General features: G+C 41.5%; 1 protein-coding gene across 10 annotated transcripts in view; it reads left to right on the forward strand.

Annotated features, from left to right (window-relative positions):
• Positions 1-14,899, forward strand: part of SULF1 (sulfatase 1) — a 148,764-nt gene that overhangs the window by 118,414 nt on the left and 15,451 nt on the right. For all 10 annotated transcript variants that reach the window (XM_077186383.1, XM_077186392.1, XM_077186378.1 and 7 more), the window contains 2 exons: positions 72-201; positions 13,851-14,067. In XM_077186383.1, coding sequence (XP_077042498.1) covers positions 72-201; positions 13,851-14,067 — 347 coding nt within the window. The remainder of the gene's footprint in view (positions 1-71; positions 202-13,850; positions 14,068-14,899) is intronic.

Here is a 14,899-nt window from a genome sequence, read left to right on the forward strand (position 1 = left end):
CTGTTCAAGTTAAATTCTTCCTTAGGGCTTAGAACAATGTATCTAAAACACTCCACTTTATTTTTTTTAAGCAAATTTCTACGCAAGAAGGAGGAACCCAACAAAAACACTCAGCAGTCTAATCAACTACCAAAGTACGAGAGAGTAAAAGAACTATGCCAGCAAGCAAGATACCAGACAGCCTGCGAACAACCAGGACAGGTAAGCCACAAGTAACTGCAGTTTTCTAGGTGTCACAGGGAAATACACATTTTACACTATGGGTCAAAAGAATTTGAAGAGTATGGCTCTGTGAAGGTAACTAAAAGATCACTGTTGCTAATATCTTCAGAGCCAAAGAAAAGCAGACAAATTTCTCTATGCAGTGGTCAAATTCAAGGTGTTGAAGACCTGGTCCTACATTTGCTGTCTTAGTACAGAGCTTATCATAAAACTCCCATGCTCAACCATAACATGAAATGACTACTTTTTCTCTGATCATGTGCATTGATAAATATGCAAGATAGTTCAGTGATAATTGTTAATAAAGGAGAGAATCTTTCTGAGCTGTGAAAGCTTGTACTCACTGGGCTAGTTCAGAATTACCAAAGCAAGCTGGTTATTCCTGAGGTTACACATGAATTCATTTGCTGGGATGAACAACTGAACAGCACGCTTAGTAATCATCATTCTTTAATATTTATTGAAACACTTTTAATAGAAGGGTCTCCTTTCCCAGAAACACTCCCTATTTCAGGTCACTGCAAGGATTCAGGCACTGATACCCATACCCAAGCATCACTTTTTCTTCTTGCAGCCTTAGTGATTTCAGTATAACACCTGACTCTGATACAAAGGTCTAATTGCCTGCTCATAAAACCAGAAATTACTGCACCCCTGACTACTATGCTTACACCTGCATGTCTGCAGTGCACACACAGGAAGAGAGCTAAATTAAGAAAAGTGATTCTGACTCCAAATTCTCTTCAATCCATCCTGAATTAATGCAATATCTATGGTTACATACGAAGATGGATTTACTGGGGAGATGTGCATCCTTCTCATTGACACCACCTCCAACCACGCTGGGGCAGACGCTGGGGGCCCCAGGCAGCGGCTTGTGCCTGCCTTGCCGTCCCTGCAGTCCATCCCCGTCCGCACACACCTCCCCGCAGAAGTGTGAGGTGATTTCTCCCAGGCAGGCGCTTGCGCTTTCCCCTCAGATGTTTGCTCGGAGCGCTGCCGGCAGCCGAGGGCCTGGCTGAGCTCTGGGCCGGCTCTGCGGAGCGGAGCGAGGGCACAAAGGCCTCTCTGTGCCGGGCCGGGCCCGCTTGCTCCGCGCCACCCAGGGTGCCTGGCCCGGGCAGGCCGCGCTCTGCTCGGCCAGCTCGAGAGCCCGCCTGGGGAAAGGCTCCGGCCCTGCCTTGCCCCTTCGCCCCCTGTGGAGTGTAGGGTTACAGCAATTCTCGGTTAATCACAGATTGGACTGGATTAATGTCTCGGCTGTCACATCCTTGCTCGGGTCCTCTGTCACGATTCTTACGTCACACATGCTCCTTAAATGCAGCCACTTTTGAAGGGATATACACAATATCGCAGTCTCACCCAAGGGCAATGTTTTCAGGAGTTCAAGCACTGCTGTTGTAAACAGGGATTCAATTTGAAAATCTGAATGCTTTATAAAAACTAAAGGAGATCAGTGAAGTAATTTAGACTGTTAGACACTAAGATGTTAAATTTTAAGTAACAAAATATTTTCTTTGCAATTATTTCTTAGATTTTTGCCTCTTATGCCAAAATCCAGGTTTGCAGTAACTACTTTTCCACATATGAATAGAAAGGGTTAAGTGTCCTGACTAGACATCACACCTGAAGCAGTAGGAAACCCTGCTCACAGGCCTGTTCTCAGCCCAGGGCAGTAGACCCTATTGGTGAATCCTATACTGGTGAATCCTGCATTGGTGAATCCAGTTTGATCCAAGGGTGAAGGAAGAAGGGCAGCAAGGAGGCTACAAGAGCAATAGTGTTTGTAGTGGGTCTCCTACCTACAAACTCTCATCGAGGTCTTTTCAATGCTGAAGATGTGTTGGCTGCAGAGAGCCCAGCAGCCATCCCTCACAGCTGGATGAAAGACAGGGCTGAGCTGACCTCGAGAACAATTTTTAGACACAGCCATTGGTTTGTACACATCATTTTCTTTAAAAAATAGACCCAGGCTGTCCCTGGTAATTTCAACATCCTGAAGGCTTCCTGCAGGGGTGCTGAAGTTAAATATGCCTATGGAAAACTTCTGTTGGGCAGAGCATCATGAGGGGTAGAGCATCCACTTCCACTCCATCTGCCCTTATATAGCCCTGGGAAACAAGGCCAGTTTCTCTCTCAAGGACAGACTACCTGTGATGCTCACAGGAAAGCCAGCATAGAATAGGTAAAGTGTGAATTTAAAGACCAACATTGGACTAATATGAACTTCAGGGAGGCATTGCAATGTGAAATAAGAACCTGCAGGATTTTTTCTGTGTAGAGAAGTTCTTCAAATGAAAAAAGTTAGTAGTTAATAAATGTACCTTAGTCATGTGTTCCAATGTGCATTTCTGAGCCATCATAGTTTAATATGAGGTTCCTGCAGCAGATTTGCTCTAGTCATTTTGCACTTCTTAGAAAAGAGAAAATATTGCTGTGCATGAATTAACTTTGTTTTATCTTTTGAAATTTGTTGATTTCAATTACATAGGTGCATATATAGATATATGTTTATAGTTGATTTCAATTACATAGATGCATATATAGAAATAAAATCTTTATTTAAATTATGGTCGTTTATAATACTTCCTACATTTACTCTAATCAGTTGCAGTTAACGTCAGTTAAATTAAAATTACTTTCACAGAATGAGTGATTGCTGACAGATTCTAAAATAGTGAAATTACTGGTCTGTGGGAAGCTGCTGCTAAATGTCTGAAACTAAGAATAAGCATTTGGGGAAATGACACACCACTAAAATCTTGCTCTTAATTTAAATTTACTCTAGTCAATACGTACTTTATTTGAAAAGGAAAACACAAGCAAGCTGAAAAAGAAAAAAAAAAATTCCTGTATTAAAATGAGGTGAGATCCTGAGATCTGCTAGTTCTAAAATCTCCAAGGCTGAGGTACTCAGGATAATACTTGCTTCAGCTTATTTTCTCTTTAAAAGAAAGGAAAATAAAGGAACCTAGCACAATAATTTTTTAATCAAATGTTTCAAAATTATTTTTTTTTATGGCTAATGTGTATCTGAAAATAGATAAACCTAAAAAAAGGGGGGGGATTTTGAAAAGAAACTACTAAACATCTGTAAAATATAAATATAAAATACTTTCACTGTTAGTTTTTAATGTATTTAAATTTTCTAGCTCCATTGACATGTTGCATCACTTCCATTGGAGGTCACACTGTAGATCACTGTGCCCTTGCTGTTTTTATATAATCCCCTTTATGGGAGGACAGTTTCCAAGCACTCACCTCCTTGGGAACATCTCAGAAGTGAGATGTGCATGGGATGTGTTCACTCCTGAGTTGTGTTCCAGCAGTCACTGACGTGGGTCAGCAGTGAGCCCATGCCAAGGAGAGGAGCTCCTGCTGAGCTGCATTAGCAGGAGCACTGCTAACAGGTCGTGGGAAGTGAGCACTTGCCTCTCCCTGGTGCCTGTGGGCTGCACCTGGAATGCTGCATCCGGGTTGGGATCTCCAGCAGCAGTGGGACTTTGGTGCGCTGGAGCAAGTCCAGGGGAGGAGCCCAGAGATGGGGTGGAGGTACTGAGAAGGGGCAGAGCTTTGTTTAGCCAGGGAAAGAGAAGGCAAAGGAAGAAGCTAATTGTTTCCTTCGATTAACCGATGGCTAATTAGAGAGAAGACAGCCCCAGGTATGTCTTGGAGGTGCACAGCAAAAGGGCTATCAGTCAGAGACAAGTTGCATCAAGGGAAAGTGTAAAGAGGTGCATGGAAAAAAGTGTTACCATAAATATGATTAAGAACTGGAGCCCAAAGAGGCTGTGGAAAGTCCACTCCAGGATATGTCCAAACCTAATAATGTTGTTGCTTTGAGGAGGAGGATGAACTAAATGATCTCCAGATGTTCCTTCAGTGCATGCTCTTAATATTTACTTGCTTAGTACCTGGCCTTGAGGATTTCATGTTTTCTTCTTCCTCCTCAACTTCATAACTTGGGAAGTGCTGTTAATTTTATGAACTTGTAAGTGAGTTATGGGTCACCTGCTCATGTCATATTTTGGTACAGACCAGATTTCAGCCCCTGCCCTGCCCCAGCTGTTGATCTGTGCTCACCCAAAGCACAGACAGTCCTGTCACATCAGCCAGATTCACTCCCCTGGAAAAGGGAGCAGGAGCTGGTGGGCTCCCTGCTCAGCTTGGGGCTTGGAGAGGGGTAGACATTTCCTTTGTGTTCCTTCTCCATCTCCACATGAGAGAATGCTCAAGAAATTATGATGGGAACAGGAGGTTTCTTTCATAGTTCGTATGCCAAATTTGTCACCAGTTTACATGGTGTAACTTACTGAGGTCACCTGATTGAGCCCAGTTGGTTTAGCAGTGGATGTTGATGGGTTTTAACACTTAAATGGTTTGCAGGGTATTTTAATATTTCATTGATATATATTTACCTTCTCAGTAATAAGCTACACCTTACAGAAATATTGATTCATCTGCAGTGTTCATCTGCAGTGTTCATCTGCAGCATAACCCTGCTTTTGTTTTAATATGGGAAACAGTTGGTGTCAACTTGTAATAAAGCTTTGTTAATTTTCCAAGAGAGCAGAAAAAATAACATGTGAACAAATGTTTCTCTGGATTAATACAACCTTATCATGACACAAATCTCTTCTCAGCTTTCCACTGGAATGACCTGAGACAAGAATATATGTTAGTTCAGGAGGTTTAGAGGCAAGCTGCTCTTAAATCCTCCAGCAGGTTATTTTTCTTGAACTCATTCCATCTTCTCACTCATGAAATTCTTCTGGATACTTAGCAAATATCAAATAAAACCATGTTAACTGTGTTTTCATTTATACTTTTTCTTTCTCTCTTCCCTTACCTAAATGTGTAATTAAGGAGTTGAGTTAATTCATAAGTATTTATTCTTTTTCTCTCCAGTCTGAGTCATAGGAATTTTCCTAAGGCATAATTTTGACTTCTGGGACCTAATACTCTTTCCCAGATCATAGTTACCTTATGAGGTCTGGTGACTGATAGGCTGGATGTCTCCAGTGTACTGCTCAATCCATTATTTATAATCAGTATCAAATCCATAGCCAAATATGCATTTTCATCCTCTTAGAAAAATTACACAAACCACAATCTTTTTTTAAAATTTTCCCAATAGGATAAAACAAAAAAAAAAAAAAAAAGAACCAGCCTCCCAAAATGAGGACTATGAAGCACTGGGTTTAAAATTTCAGCTCTTAGATTGGATGACTCAGCAGTGAAACCCAGACATGGGTCTGTTTATTTTATGGGCATACATCTCCTACCATCTGCTCGACACTACCTGCCAGTTTGTGAACAGCAAAGGTCTGAAACTTGTAAAGATCCATGGCCTTCTGCCAGCTCCAGTGAGCACTGACAATGGGCAGAGCAGGAAAACGCATCGTGCTGCCCATGTTGGTGTGGCACGCACGCACATGAGCTCACAGTGTGCTAGACAGGTACAACGTTGCAGCTGCACCTTCCCTGTGCCCTCTTTTCATGAGTCTCAGTCTTAGAGATGCATAATATTGAGTTTCCTCTTGAGGAACTCTATCCCAAAACTACCCTGAGGAAATAATGTTTCATTTGGAGAAAATGCCTGAAGACTGTACAGTGAGATTTTAGTTAGATTAGGTCTCAGTGTATTTTACCGTGATCTGAGGTTTTACGGGTAGTCACTGGAGACATGTTGCTGAATCCAAACATCAGCTTTGTGGTAAATGTGCAAGATTCTTCTGGCTCTGATCCAAAAAGCATGTTTTGTAGCCTGTGCTCCTATTTCTCACGTATTTTTCACCCTCTAAAAACCTAGCATAAGAATTTAATTTTATTATTGATATTCATATTTATCAAATTATCATATCAGCATTCAGTCAAAAGAATATCTATTTGCCATACTGAAAGAACACTTGCCATCAATCAGCTCACAGATAATATTGTAAAGGAAATTAGAATGGGGCTTATTAGGTGTAGTCTGGTTTGGCTCGAGTATCTATGTTCTCATAAAATAAATATCACAGACCATACATTTGTATAGGTCAGCTTTATGACCAGCTGCAGAGTATGAATAAAAACACATACATTGGTAAGAGCTGGCCAGAAGTGTCAGATGGCTGGCCAGCCACTGACAGCCAGACCCTGAGCACCCACTAAAACCCAACTAAAATTATGCTATGGCATATTAACATCACTCATGGATTCTCCAGATTCCAGAACAACCTCCTGATACTTGCGGGAGTCAAAAAGCACTTGCTGGTCAACCTGTTTTATCAGAGCATTGATTCAAAGCTGTCTCTTCTTTGCCATCTCCCCATTGATACCATCTTTTCTTAGTAATAATTCAGTGGAGTATCTGTGCACAGGCTTAACTGGAAGCACATGTGTTTGGGACCAGTTATGTGCCTAAAACTAAGTGCATACTTCATGCACTTAGTGAACAGCCCTTGTAGCTATTCCTCACTTTAGACCCTGCAGAGTCATCCCTCACAGTTGACAGAAACATGCCTGCAATTTAGTTGCTCAAGAATTCATAGGAATTGCCAGAAATTATGATACCTCTAGTTAAAATACCACTCTGTTTATGAGTTGAAACCAAATATGAAGATAAGTTCCTTTATCTGTAAAAATAATCTTTCAAGGCATGGAATTTCATATTTCAGCCTAAATAGTTCACATTTCAGCCTAAATATTTAAGTTTTTATCAAACAAAGAGCAGCTCTTCCCAGATTTGACAATTCTTTAAATTCAAGCAATTCTTAATTGGATGTATGAAGTCTATTCTGGATAAAATCCAGAGATATTCCAGGGAGATTACTGGATCCACTGGTTTCATCTCTTTCAATGCACAACTGTGTTCAACATTTTCACTATCATCTTACTGGTGTTCTCTAACAGAAAGACCTTTTTGGTAGAGTGGCACAGTTTTTAACAAAGCAAATTCTTCAAACCTCTATTAAAGTAACTCTCTGTACCAAAAATGTCTAGACAGAAAACACAGTTTATGCAAGAATTATTTTTAACACTTGCTGTAGTACTCCTTTGAGGTTATCTTTTTGCAGTTTCCATTTTAAAGTATCCAGTGAAATGGGATATAAGCTAAGTCCTCTGCAAGTTAAATGTATATCACATAATAGTAACAGATTATTATTGGTATTACTATTTTTAGCTAAAGGATTAAATTTATCCTTTTCATTAGCTCCTATTTGTTTGCACCTGATAGTGGATGTTTATTGGATAACAACAGAAGTCTCTTGATGTTGAGCTACAGACAAGTTAATAGATTTGGTAGAGAATGCTATGCAGGAGAAATATTTGCTGTCTTGACCCAGGTGCCTACATTTCTGGAGCTGACAATGCAGTTCATGCATATTTTATAACTAGAGAACTGCTATAACTGTGACACTTAAAATCAATCTTGCCTATACAGCAAGAATGCAAAATTTTGTAGTCTGTAAAATTCCTGGGCAATTTTCTCTTTCTTTCTTTTCATAAGTTTATGATGTAGCTCAGAATTGCTAATTTTTATATAGCTATTTCTGTTATCTAGTGATTAATTCCTTCATTTCTTTTTTCCTCCAATTCCGTCCCTGTGCCTTTCTCTAAAAATATTTCTAAAGCCTGTCATACATTTCTGCCCATCAGTTCTTGTAGGACAAACTTCTTCCCTATCTGTTGAACCACGACCATTGTGTTTTTTAGGAACACTTCTCAGGGGCTAAGGCTGTATGTAAATAACTGCCTTTGAATATATTCATGTTGTCAGACTCTGGAGCATGATCCAACAGAAAGTGGTTCATTTATGAGAAAGTGGTGTGAAACTTGGGATCTGCCATTACAGGCTGTATCTACTCAGCTCTAAAATGGAGGAGGAGATTTTTTTTCCCACAAAAATGCAGCAATTCCAAATTCCCTGAGTGAACCTGGCAAACCATCCCTGTTAAACAGCTGCACTCGTGTGCAATGCTGAAGTACTGCTGAGATGAAACAACACAGATTAGTATTTCCAGGGGCATTGAGGAGCCTTGGTCAGGACCAGGGTTCAGTTCTGCTCTATGGGAATGCGCAGAGGACATGACCTTAACCAGCAAACATTTCTCAGTATTCAGGTCCAGTTCAGCAGAAATGAACTGCTGCTGCTCTGTACTGTTTACCATAGACAACTAATTACAGGGCACTTTTCAATATGTTGTGTGACACAGCCTCTTCTAATGGCCCAGAGAAAGCAAAAGCAAGACAGCTCTGATTGCAGTAGCACAGCCCTGAACCAGACTCCTTTTCCAGCATTATCACATCAAGTCCCCTGGCACTCCCCCAGGTCTGGTTGCTGCTAATGAAGGAAAATGGTGCACACATATTCAGCCTGTGACGGTATTTCCATCTATACTCTTTTCAAATTTAGAGAGTACCTTTCGAAACAGGAAAAAAGGGAAATGAAATCTTGAGGACTTATTTAAATTCATGAAGTCTTCATTTTTCAGGCCTTATCTTAACATTCCCTGGGCTGAGCAATAATACTCAAAGTCAGTCATACATTACAAAAATGAAAAAGCACCTGTAAAAATATTGCTGCTATGTTATATTTCCGGTTGCATGTTTTTCGGGGTTTCATAACTTTGTGATAAAATCTGACAAGGTATTTAACACTGACGTGTCTACTGCAAATACTAGGTGTTTACATTTCATAGAAACCTTTAGCTTGCCTACTGTTGGGATGCTTTTCATGACTTGTCTAATTCATTTCCCCTCTATATAAGGGAACAGCAACTGCCTCAAATCCATCACAGTCTATTAACTGCACAAAGATGATTGGAAGTCCTGCCTGAGTAGCTATTTACAGTGGAGCACATCACAACGATTCATTCTGAATGTATAGTTTTATGCCTTAATCATAATCATTAATGAAATAGACTAAATTTTAAGGCTGTGGCACAACTGATTAATACCAGGAAATTGAGACCCCAGGTAGTTATGAAGCCAATTGGTGTTGTCTTCCTTATGTAGCTGGAAGTCACAACTGGAGGCATGCCAGGTAGCAAGGCAAAGCAAAGCCACCAAGGACAAACCATCCCTTTTAACCAGCCCATGTTCTACCCTTTGTCTTTGAAATGTCATTATGAGGACAAACCTCTATCCCCAAAAGAAAGTGCATCATGCTAGTGCCATTATCCAAGGAAAAGCTCCTGCTGCAGCACCGTTGCCTTGCTTGCCTCAACACTGAGGAACAGGCACAGGTACTTACATGTTTAAACTTCAGGTTTGGCAGAGATTAAAGCAGCTTGACTTCTGAAGGATAGGATAGGATAGGATAGGATAGGATAGGATAGGATAGGATAGGATAGGATAGGATAGGATAGGATAGGATAGGATAGGATAGGATAGGATAGGATAGGATAGGTATAATGGTTTAACCCCAGCCAGCAACTAAACCCACACAGCCACTCACTCTCTCCCTGCCAGTGGGATTGAAGAGAGAATTGGAAGAGCAAAAGCTGTAGAAGTCATGGGTTGAGATGAAGTTTGATAGGGAAAGGAAAAGCAGTGTACACAAGCAAAGCAAAAGGCAATTCATTCACCCCTTCCCAGGGACAGGCAGTTTTTCAGCCATCTCTGGGAGAGCAGAACTCTATCACATGTAACAATGATTTGGGAAGACAAAGGTCGTGACTCCAAATGTTCCCTTCTTCCCTAACTTTATATACTGAGTATGATGTGCTGTGGTCTGTAATATCCCTTTGGTCAGTTGGGGTTGCCTGTCCCAGCTGTGTCTCCTCCCAGCCCCCCAGCCACACCCAGGCTCCTCAGCAGCAGAAAAAGCAGAAAGGCCTTGGCTCTGTGGAAGCCCTGCTCAGCAATAACAAGACCATCTCTATATTATCAACCCTGTGTTCAGCACAAATCCAAAACAGCCCCATACCAGCCACTGTGAAGAAAATTAACTCTACCTCAGCCTAAATCAGCACAATAGGATAGAACAGAATTGTTTCTGTTGGAAGGGACCTACAATGATCATTGAGCCCAACTGCCTGGCCACTTCCATGGTGTGTTGTTAACAGTACTTTCCAAATGCCTTTTGAACATTGACTGGCTTGGGGCAACAACCCCATCCCCAGGAAGCCTGTACAGTGTTTGACCACTCTCTTGGTAAAGAAAGGCATCCTATTGTCCAATTTGAACCTCCCCTGGCGCAACTTTGAACCATTCCCACATGTCATATCACTGGATCCACATCACCCTCTCTGCTTTCCCTCCTCAGAGAGCTGTGAAGAGAAATTACATTGCCCCTCAGGCTGCTTCTTTCAAACAAGACAAATCCAAAGTCCTTAGCTGCTCAGTCCTTTGACACTTTTATCTCTCCTAAGCTCCTTTGCAATTTGCTGATGGGGGCAGGGAAGGCACTGGGAAGAGCTGGCAGCCAGCACACACAAACCCAGCCAAGGCTCCAAGTGCATATGCAGAACAAACCCTGCTTGGTTCAGGGTGGCTGTAAACTAGCAAAGCTCCTCCCAGTGGGCTAAGTTCCATCAGCTTTCAGGTATGGGGTGTCAGGGCTCCACTGGTGTGGAAGCATTAAAGATCCTTTTTCACCTTTGCTTTCCTTCTGAACCAAAATTGAGGAGGAATGTGAACTGAAGGCAAGGAGCTGAGGTGAGACGGAAATAGTGGCTGGAGGGTAAGTGATGAAATGAGATGAAAGAAGGAAAAGATGAGTCAATGACAAGGAAAAAGGCTGACACAGATGAAGTTTCACAACATGACTGAAACAATATAACAGCTTGTTGCAGCCAAATGTCAGGAGCTTGGTTTTTTCTCTACTATTGGTTTAGAGTTTTAATTCTGAGTTAGTTCTTTTTTCTCCTACCAAGGTGAGAATAAATCAGTGCAAGGGTCCCTAAATAAACAGGCAGCCAGAAGCAAGGACTATCCTATATTCCTATGGCAACAGTGAATTGTTAGATTGTCTTAGGTGTCCTGTGAAATATCATTGTAAGAAAAAAATATAAACATGGGGAAAATAAGAAAACATATACAAATTAAAATTTTATGAAGACATATTTAGCTTGTGTTAGCTAATGGGGTTATTTAATTGATGGAGAAATCGTGAGCCAGAAACCAAAATTAATAGTCCTGAACTTCAAAGAATAGTTTGGTATTCAAACTGGGAAAGAAGGTAGAAAACAGGGGACAGGGCAGTGCATTCAGTCAGAATCTTCCTTTATGTGCATTAATGCATTTTATAGATCTAAAGATGAGCAGAAGGACCATTATGACTTAACTGCATAAGGCATGCTCAGTGTCTGATTACACTGGCATGGGCAGGGATTCAGGAAAGTTAGACTGAAAATTCCATCTTAGAACTCCAAAGCATCTTTATAATGACACTTTTTTAAAATAAAATTTTAAAAAGGAAAATAAAAGAGGAAATGAATCACATTTAATCCCTGTTTTAAATAGGGAACTATTATTGGCTTGTACTAGACACAGAGTGTGTTGTTTCAGTGTTAGTCATAATACTGTTAAAAATGATCTAAAAGGTTATTGAAGCCACTCCTACAACCTCTCGCTATGATTAATGCAAAGAGACAAAGAGAATATTTATTCTACTTTAAAATGCTGCTTTTGAGACTCCTTAAAAGATAGTGCCATATGTTTATAAATGTAACACATGCCAAATAAAGACAGGAAATATAGTGGTGCAGTCAACTCTTGTCCTGTAACAATCATCTCTTGCTGCAGAAGGAAAAGAGCACATGCTATGGGAGAATAAAATCTGCAAAGCTTTACAGCTCTTGGACACCTTTTCTTGTAGAAAGTTACATTGTCACTTGTAGATGTACCTTTACACTGAAAGTCTGGGCACAAGTGTTATTTCTCTGCCAGTTATTGGACTTGTTCAAATTAAGGTCCTTTTACACATGGCTTACTGTTCTGAGATCAGAGTCCTGCCAATCCACAGGAGGATCTCAGCATGGAATCCATCTTTAATTCAGCCCACATGTTAGGCCAGAGAGTGCACTCGTGGTGCTGTGGTTCAGACTCACATCAGCTCATTCCTCAGGTTATCAGGCCAGAAAATCTACCTGAGGCTCAGTTCTCTTTCTCCATTCTTCAGTCAGCATGACAGCATCCCCAAAACAGTCCAGAGCAGCCATTAGTTAATGGAGCTCACCGAAATGTGCATGCTCTGATACTCTGATATTGGTGTCCATTTCAAAAATTAGGTTGGCAACTCCATTAGAACCAGCATTCATCTCTCTTGTTATTATTAATGAGGCAAGAGAAAGCTACTTTTGCTATTCAGTCATGGGAACCAAAAACAGGACACAGTACAGAGAAACTTTACTGAAACTGCAGCTAAAAGGTTCCAGTTACCAATAGCATTACTGAGTTTTGCTCTTTGCAATATCCAACCAAGCTTAGTGCTTTGTATGCAAACTCTGTTCATTGTGGCTTAAGATGAAGAAGTGAACAAAACTCACTGAGTAATTTATGGTTGCATTAAAATTATAAATAAACGTACGTATTTCTAGTTTTACCTATTGTGATTCAGACTACTGCTGACTTAAAATCTTCACAGACTTCTTATTTTGTGTTGTGTATTGTGAGTGCCATGTATGGCAAGCTTTGGGTGTGGGCAAAGGAGCTCTGATCTCTTTTGTTTTTAAATAACATTTAGGTTTTTTAAAACAGTATGATGTGGAAAGGAAATTAAAGTCCCAGTTGTTTTTTAATTTGAAATGTGAAGGTGATGGGATCCACTGGAAAAATCCACCTGGAATCTTCCATCTGGTTCAGTGATGTTGATAATTAAGTCAGGCAGATATTGTGCAGACAAACTGGAAAAAAAAAACTGTTTCCTTTCATTCTCCCACACTTGCTCTGATATTCAGCACACACACAATGCTTTTTACAGGTACTCCTTCCAGAGCTTTTCCTCCCAAGTCTCATACAAATCTCATGACTTATAACTCCAAAGGAGTTTATCCAAGATAATTTCTTGTTTACTGTCCCTAAGGTTCTTCCCCTTGCTTGCACCTGCTGACTGTAGGGAATGGTTTATGTATTTTTCTGTAGATTACATCCACAATTTGTTCTTTTCTTTCCAAAACACTCTACAACTGAACCAATTCTTCCTCATCCATGGACTTGGGATTATTTTTATTTTTCCCTGAATCATGCTAGAAAAATCAAAGTCACAGAACAAAGTACTTTTTTTTTTTCAAAGAAGAAAAAGGGTGGGTGAAAACTGCCTTGCTACTACTCCTTGACTCAGTAAATTAAGACTTTTAAGTTGCTCTTTTCAGGGATGTGTGTAGTCTAGATACTCTTGATTTATATATATATGTGTTTGTTTTCTGTTGGTTGTTTTGTTGGGTTTTTTTTTGTCCAGGTTGTATATTTTATGCAGATTTGAGGTGATTTCATTCAAGCTTATGTTTTCCTAGCATGAGAAAGACCTTGTGGAGAATGTGACTGAATTTTTGCCCTAAAATATTTCCCTTCTCAGTTTGCTATTTAAGGGGCTGCTTAACTTTAAAAACAAATGTACCTGTCTCCTTCAACTGTCTACCTGAAAGCAACAGGGGTTTGGAAGGCTGCTGGGAAATCACCTTCATGTCTCTCTCTTGCAGAAGTGGCAGTGCACAGAGGATGCTTCTGGCAAACTCCGAATCCACAAGTGCAAGGTGTCGAGCGACATCCTGGCCATCAGAAAGAGAACGCGCAGCCTCCACTCCCGGGGCTACGGCGGCAAAGACAAGGACTGCCACTGTGGAGACACTGATTACCGGAGCAGCAGGACCCAAAGGAAAAATCAAAGACAGTTCCTGAGAAACCCTAATGTGCAAAGTAAGTGTTACTTGATCCCTTGGACTCTGAGGCAGACAGCAGGGGGAAATGGCTAGCAGAGCATTTTCCTACCAGTGTGCTCTTGCTTTCACCTTCGTGTCTCATGAAGATGTCCAGAATTGGTAGTCGGGTTCTGCATAATTTCCTCTGTAATAAGTATCTAAAGTGGGCCTAGAGCTGGAGAGGGAATTTACAAGGGCATTTAGTGATAGGACAAGGGGAAATCGCTTTAAACTTGGACAGAGTAAGTTTGGGTTAAATGTTAGGAAGAAAATCAGTACTGTGAGGGTTGTCCAGAGAAGGGGATGCCCCATCCCTGGATGTGTTCAAGGCCAGGTTGAGCAACCTGCTCTAGCGGCAAGTGTTCCTTCCCACGGCAGGGGGGCTGGAACTGCGTGTTCTTTTAGGTCCTTTCCAACGCAAACCATTCCGTGATTCTAACAGCAGCAAGAGCAAGGATATTTATCCCTTGGATCAGGGTGAGGAGCAGCCTTTAGGCTGCGGTGCGGCGCTGGTGGCGGTGGTGCTCTGGTGCCACCTCTCGCACAGCTCCCACACGACAGCCCCGCGGTGATTCGGGGCCGCTGCCTGCCGAGGTGGCCGCCACAAGCGTTTTATTGCATGGCTAAGGCTGGGTTCACTCGCAGTTTGGCGATGCCCCGCACACATGTGCTCCCCGAGGCGCGCCGGGGCTGCTCTCGGACCCAAACTCTGCCCAGCTCTCGCTTCCCCTGTCCCTGCCCTGCGCAGCGGGATCCCCGCAGGGACACCAGCGAGATCACAGTGTCCTCTAGTGGAGCGAGGGCTGAAGGGAGTGTACAAGCGGGTTTTA

Source organism: Agelaius phoeniceus, chromosome 1 (genome assembly GCF_051311805.1).
Source record: "Agelaius phoeniceus isolate bAgePho1 chromosome 1, bAgePho1.hap1, whole genome shotgun sequence".
In the NCBI taxonomy this organism is placed as follows: Eukaryota; Metazoa; Chordata; class Aves; order Passeriformes; family Icteridae; genus Agelaius; species Agelaius phoeniceus.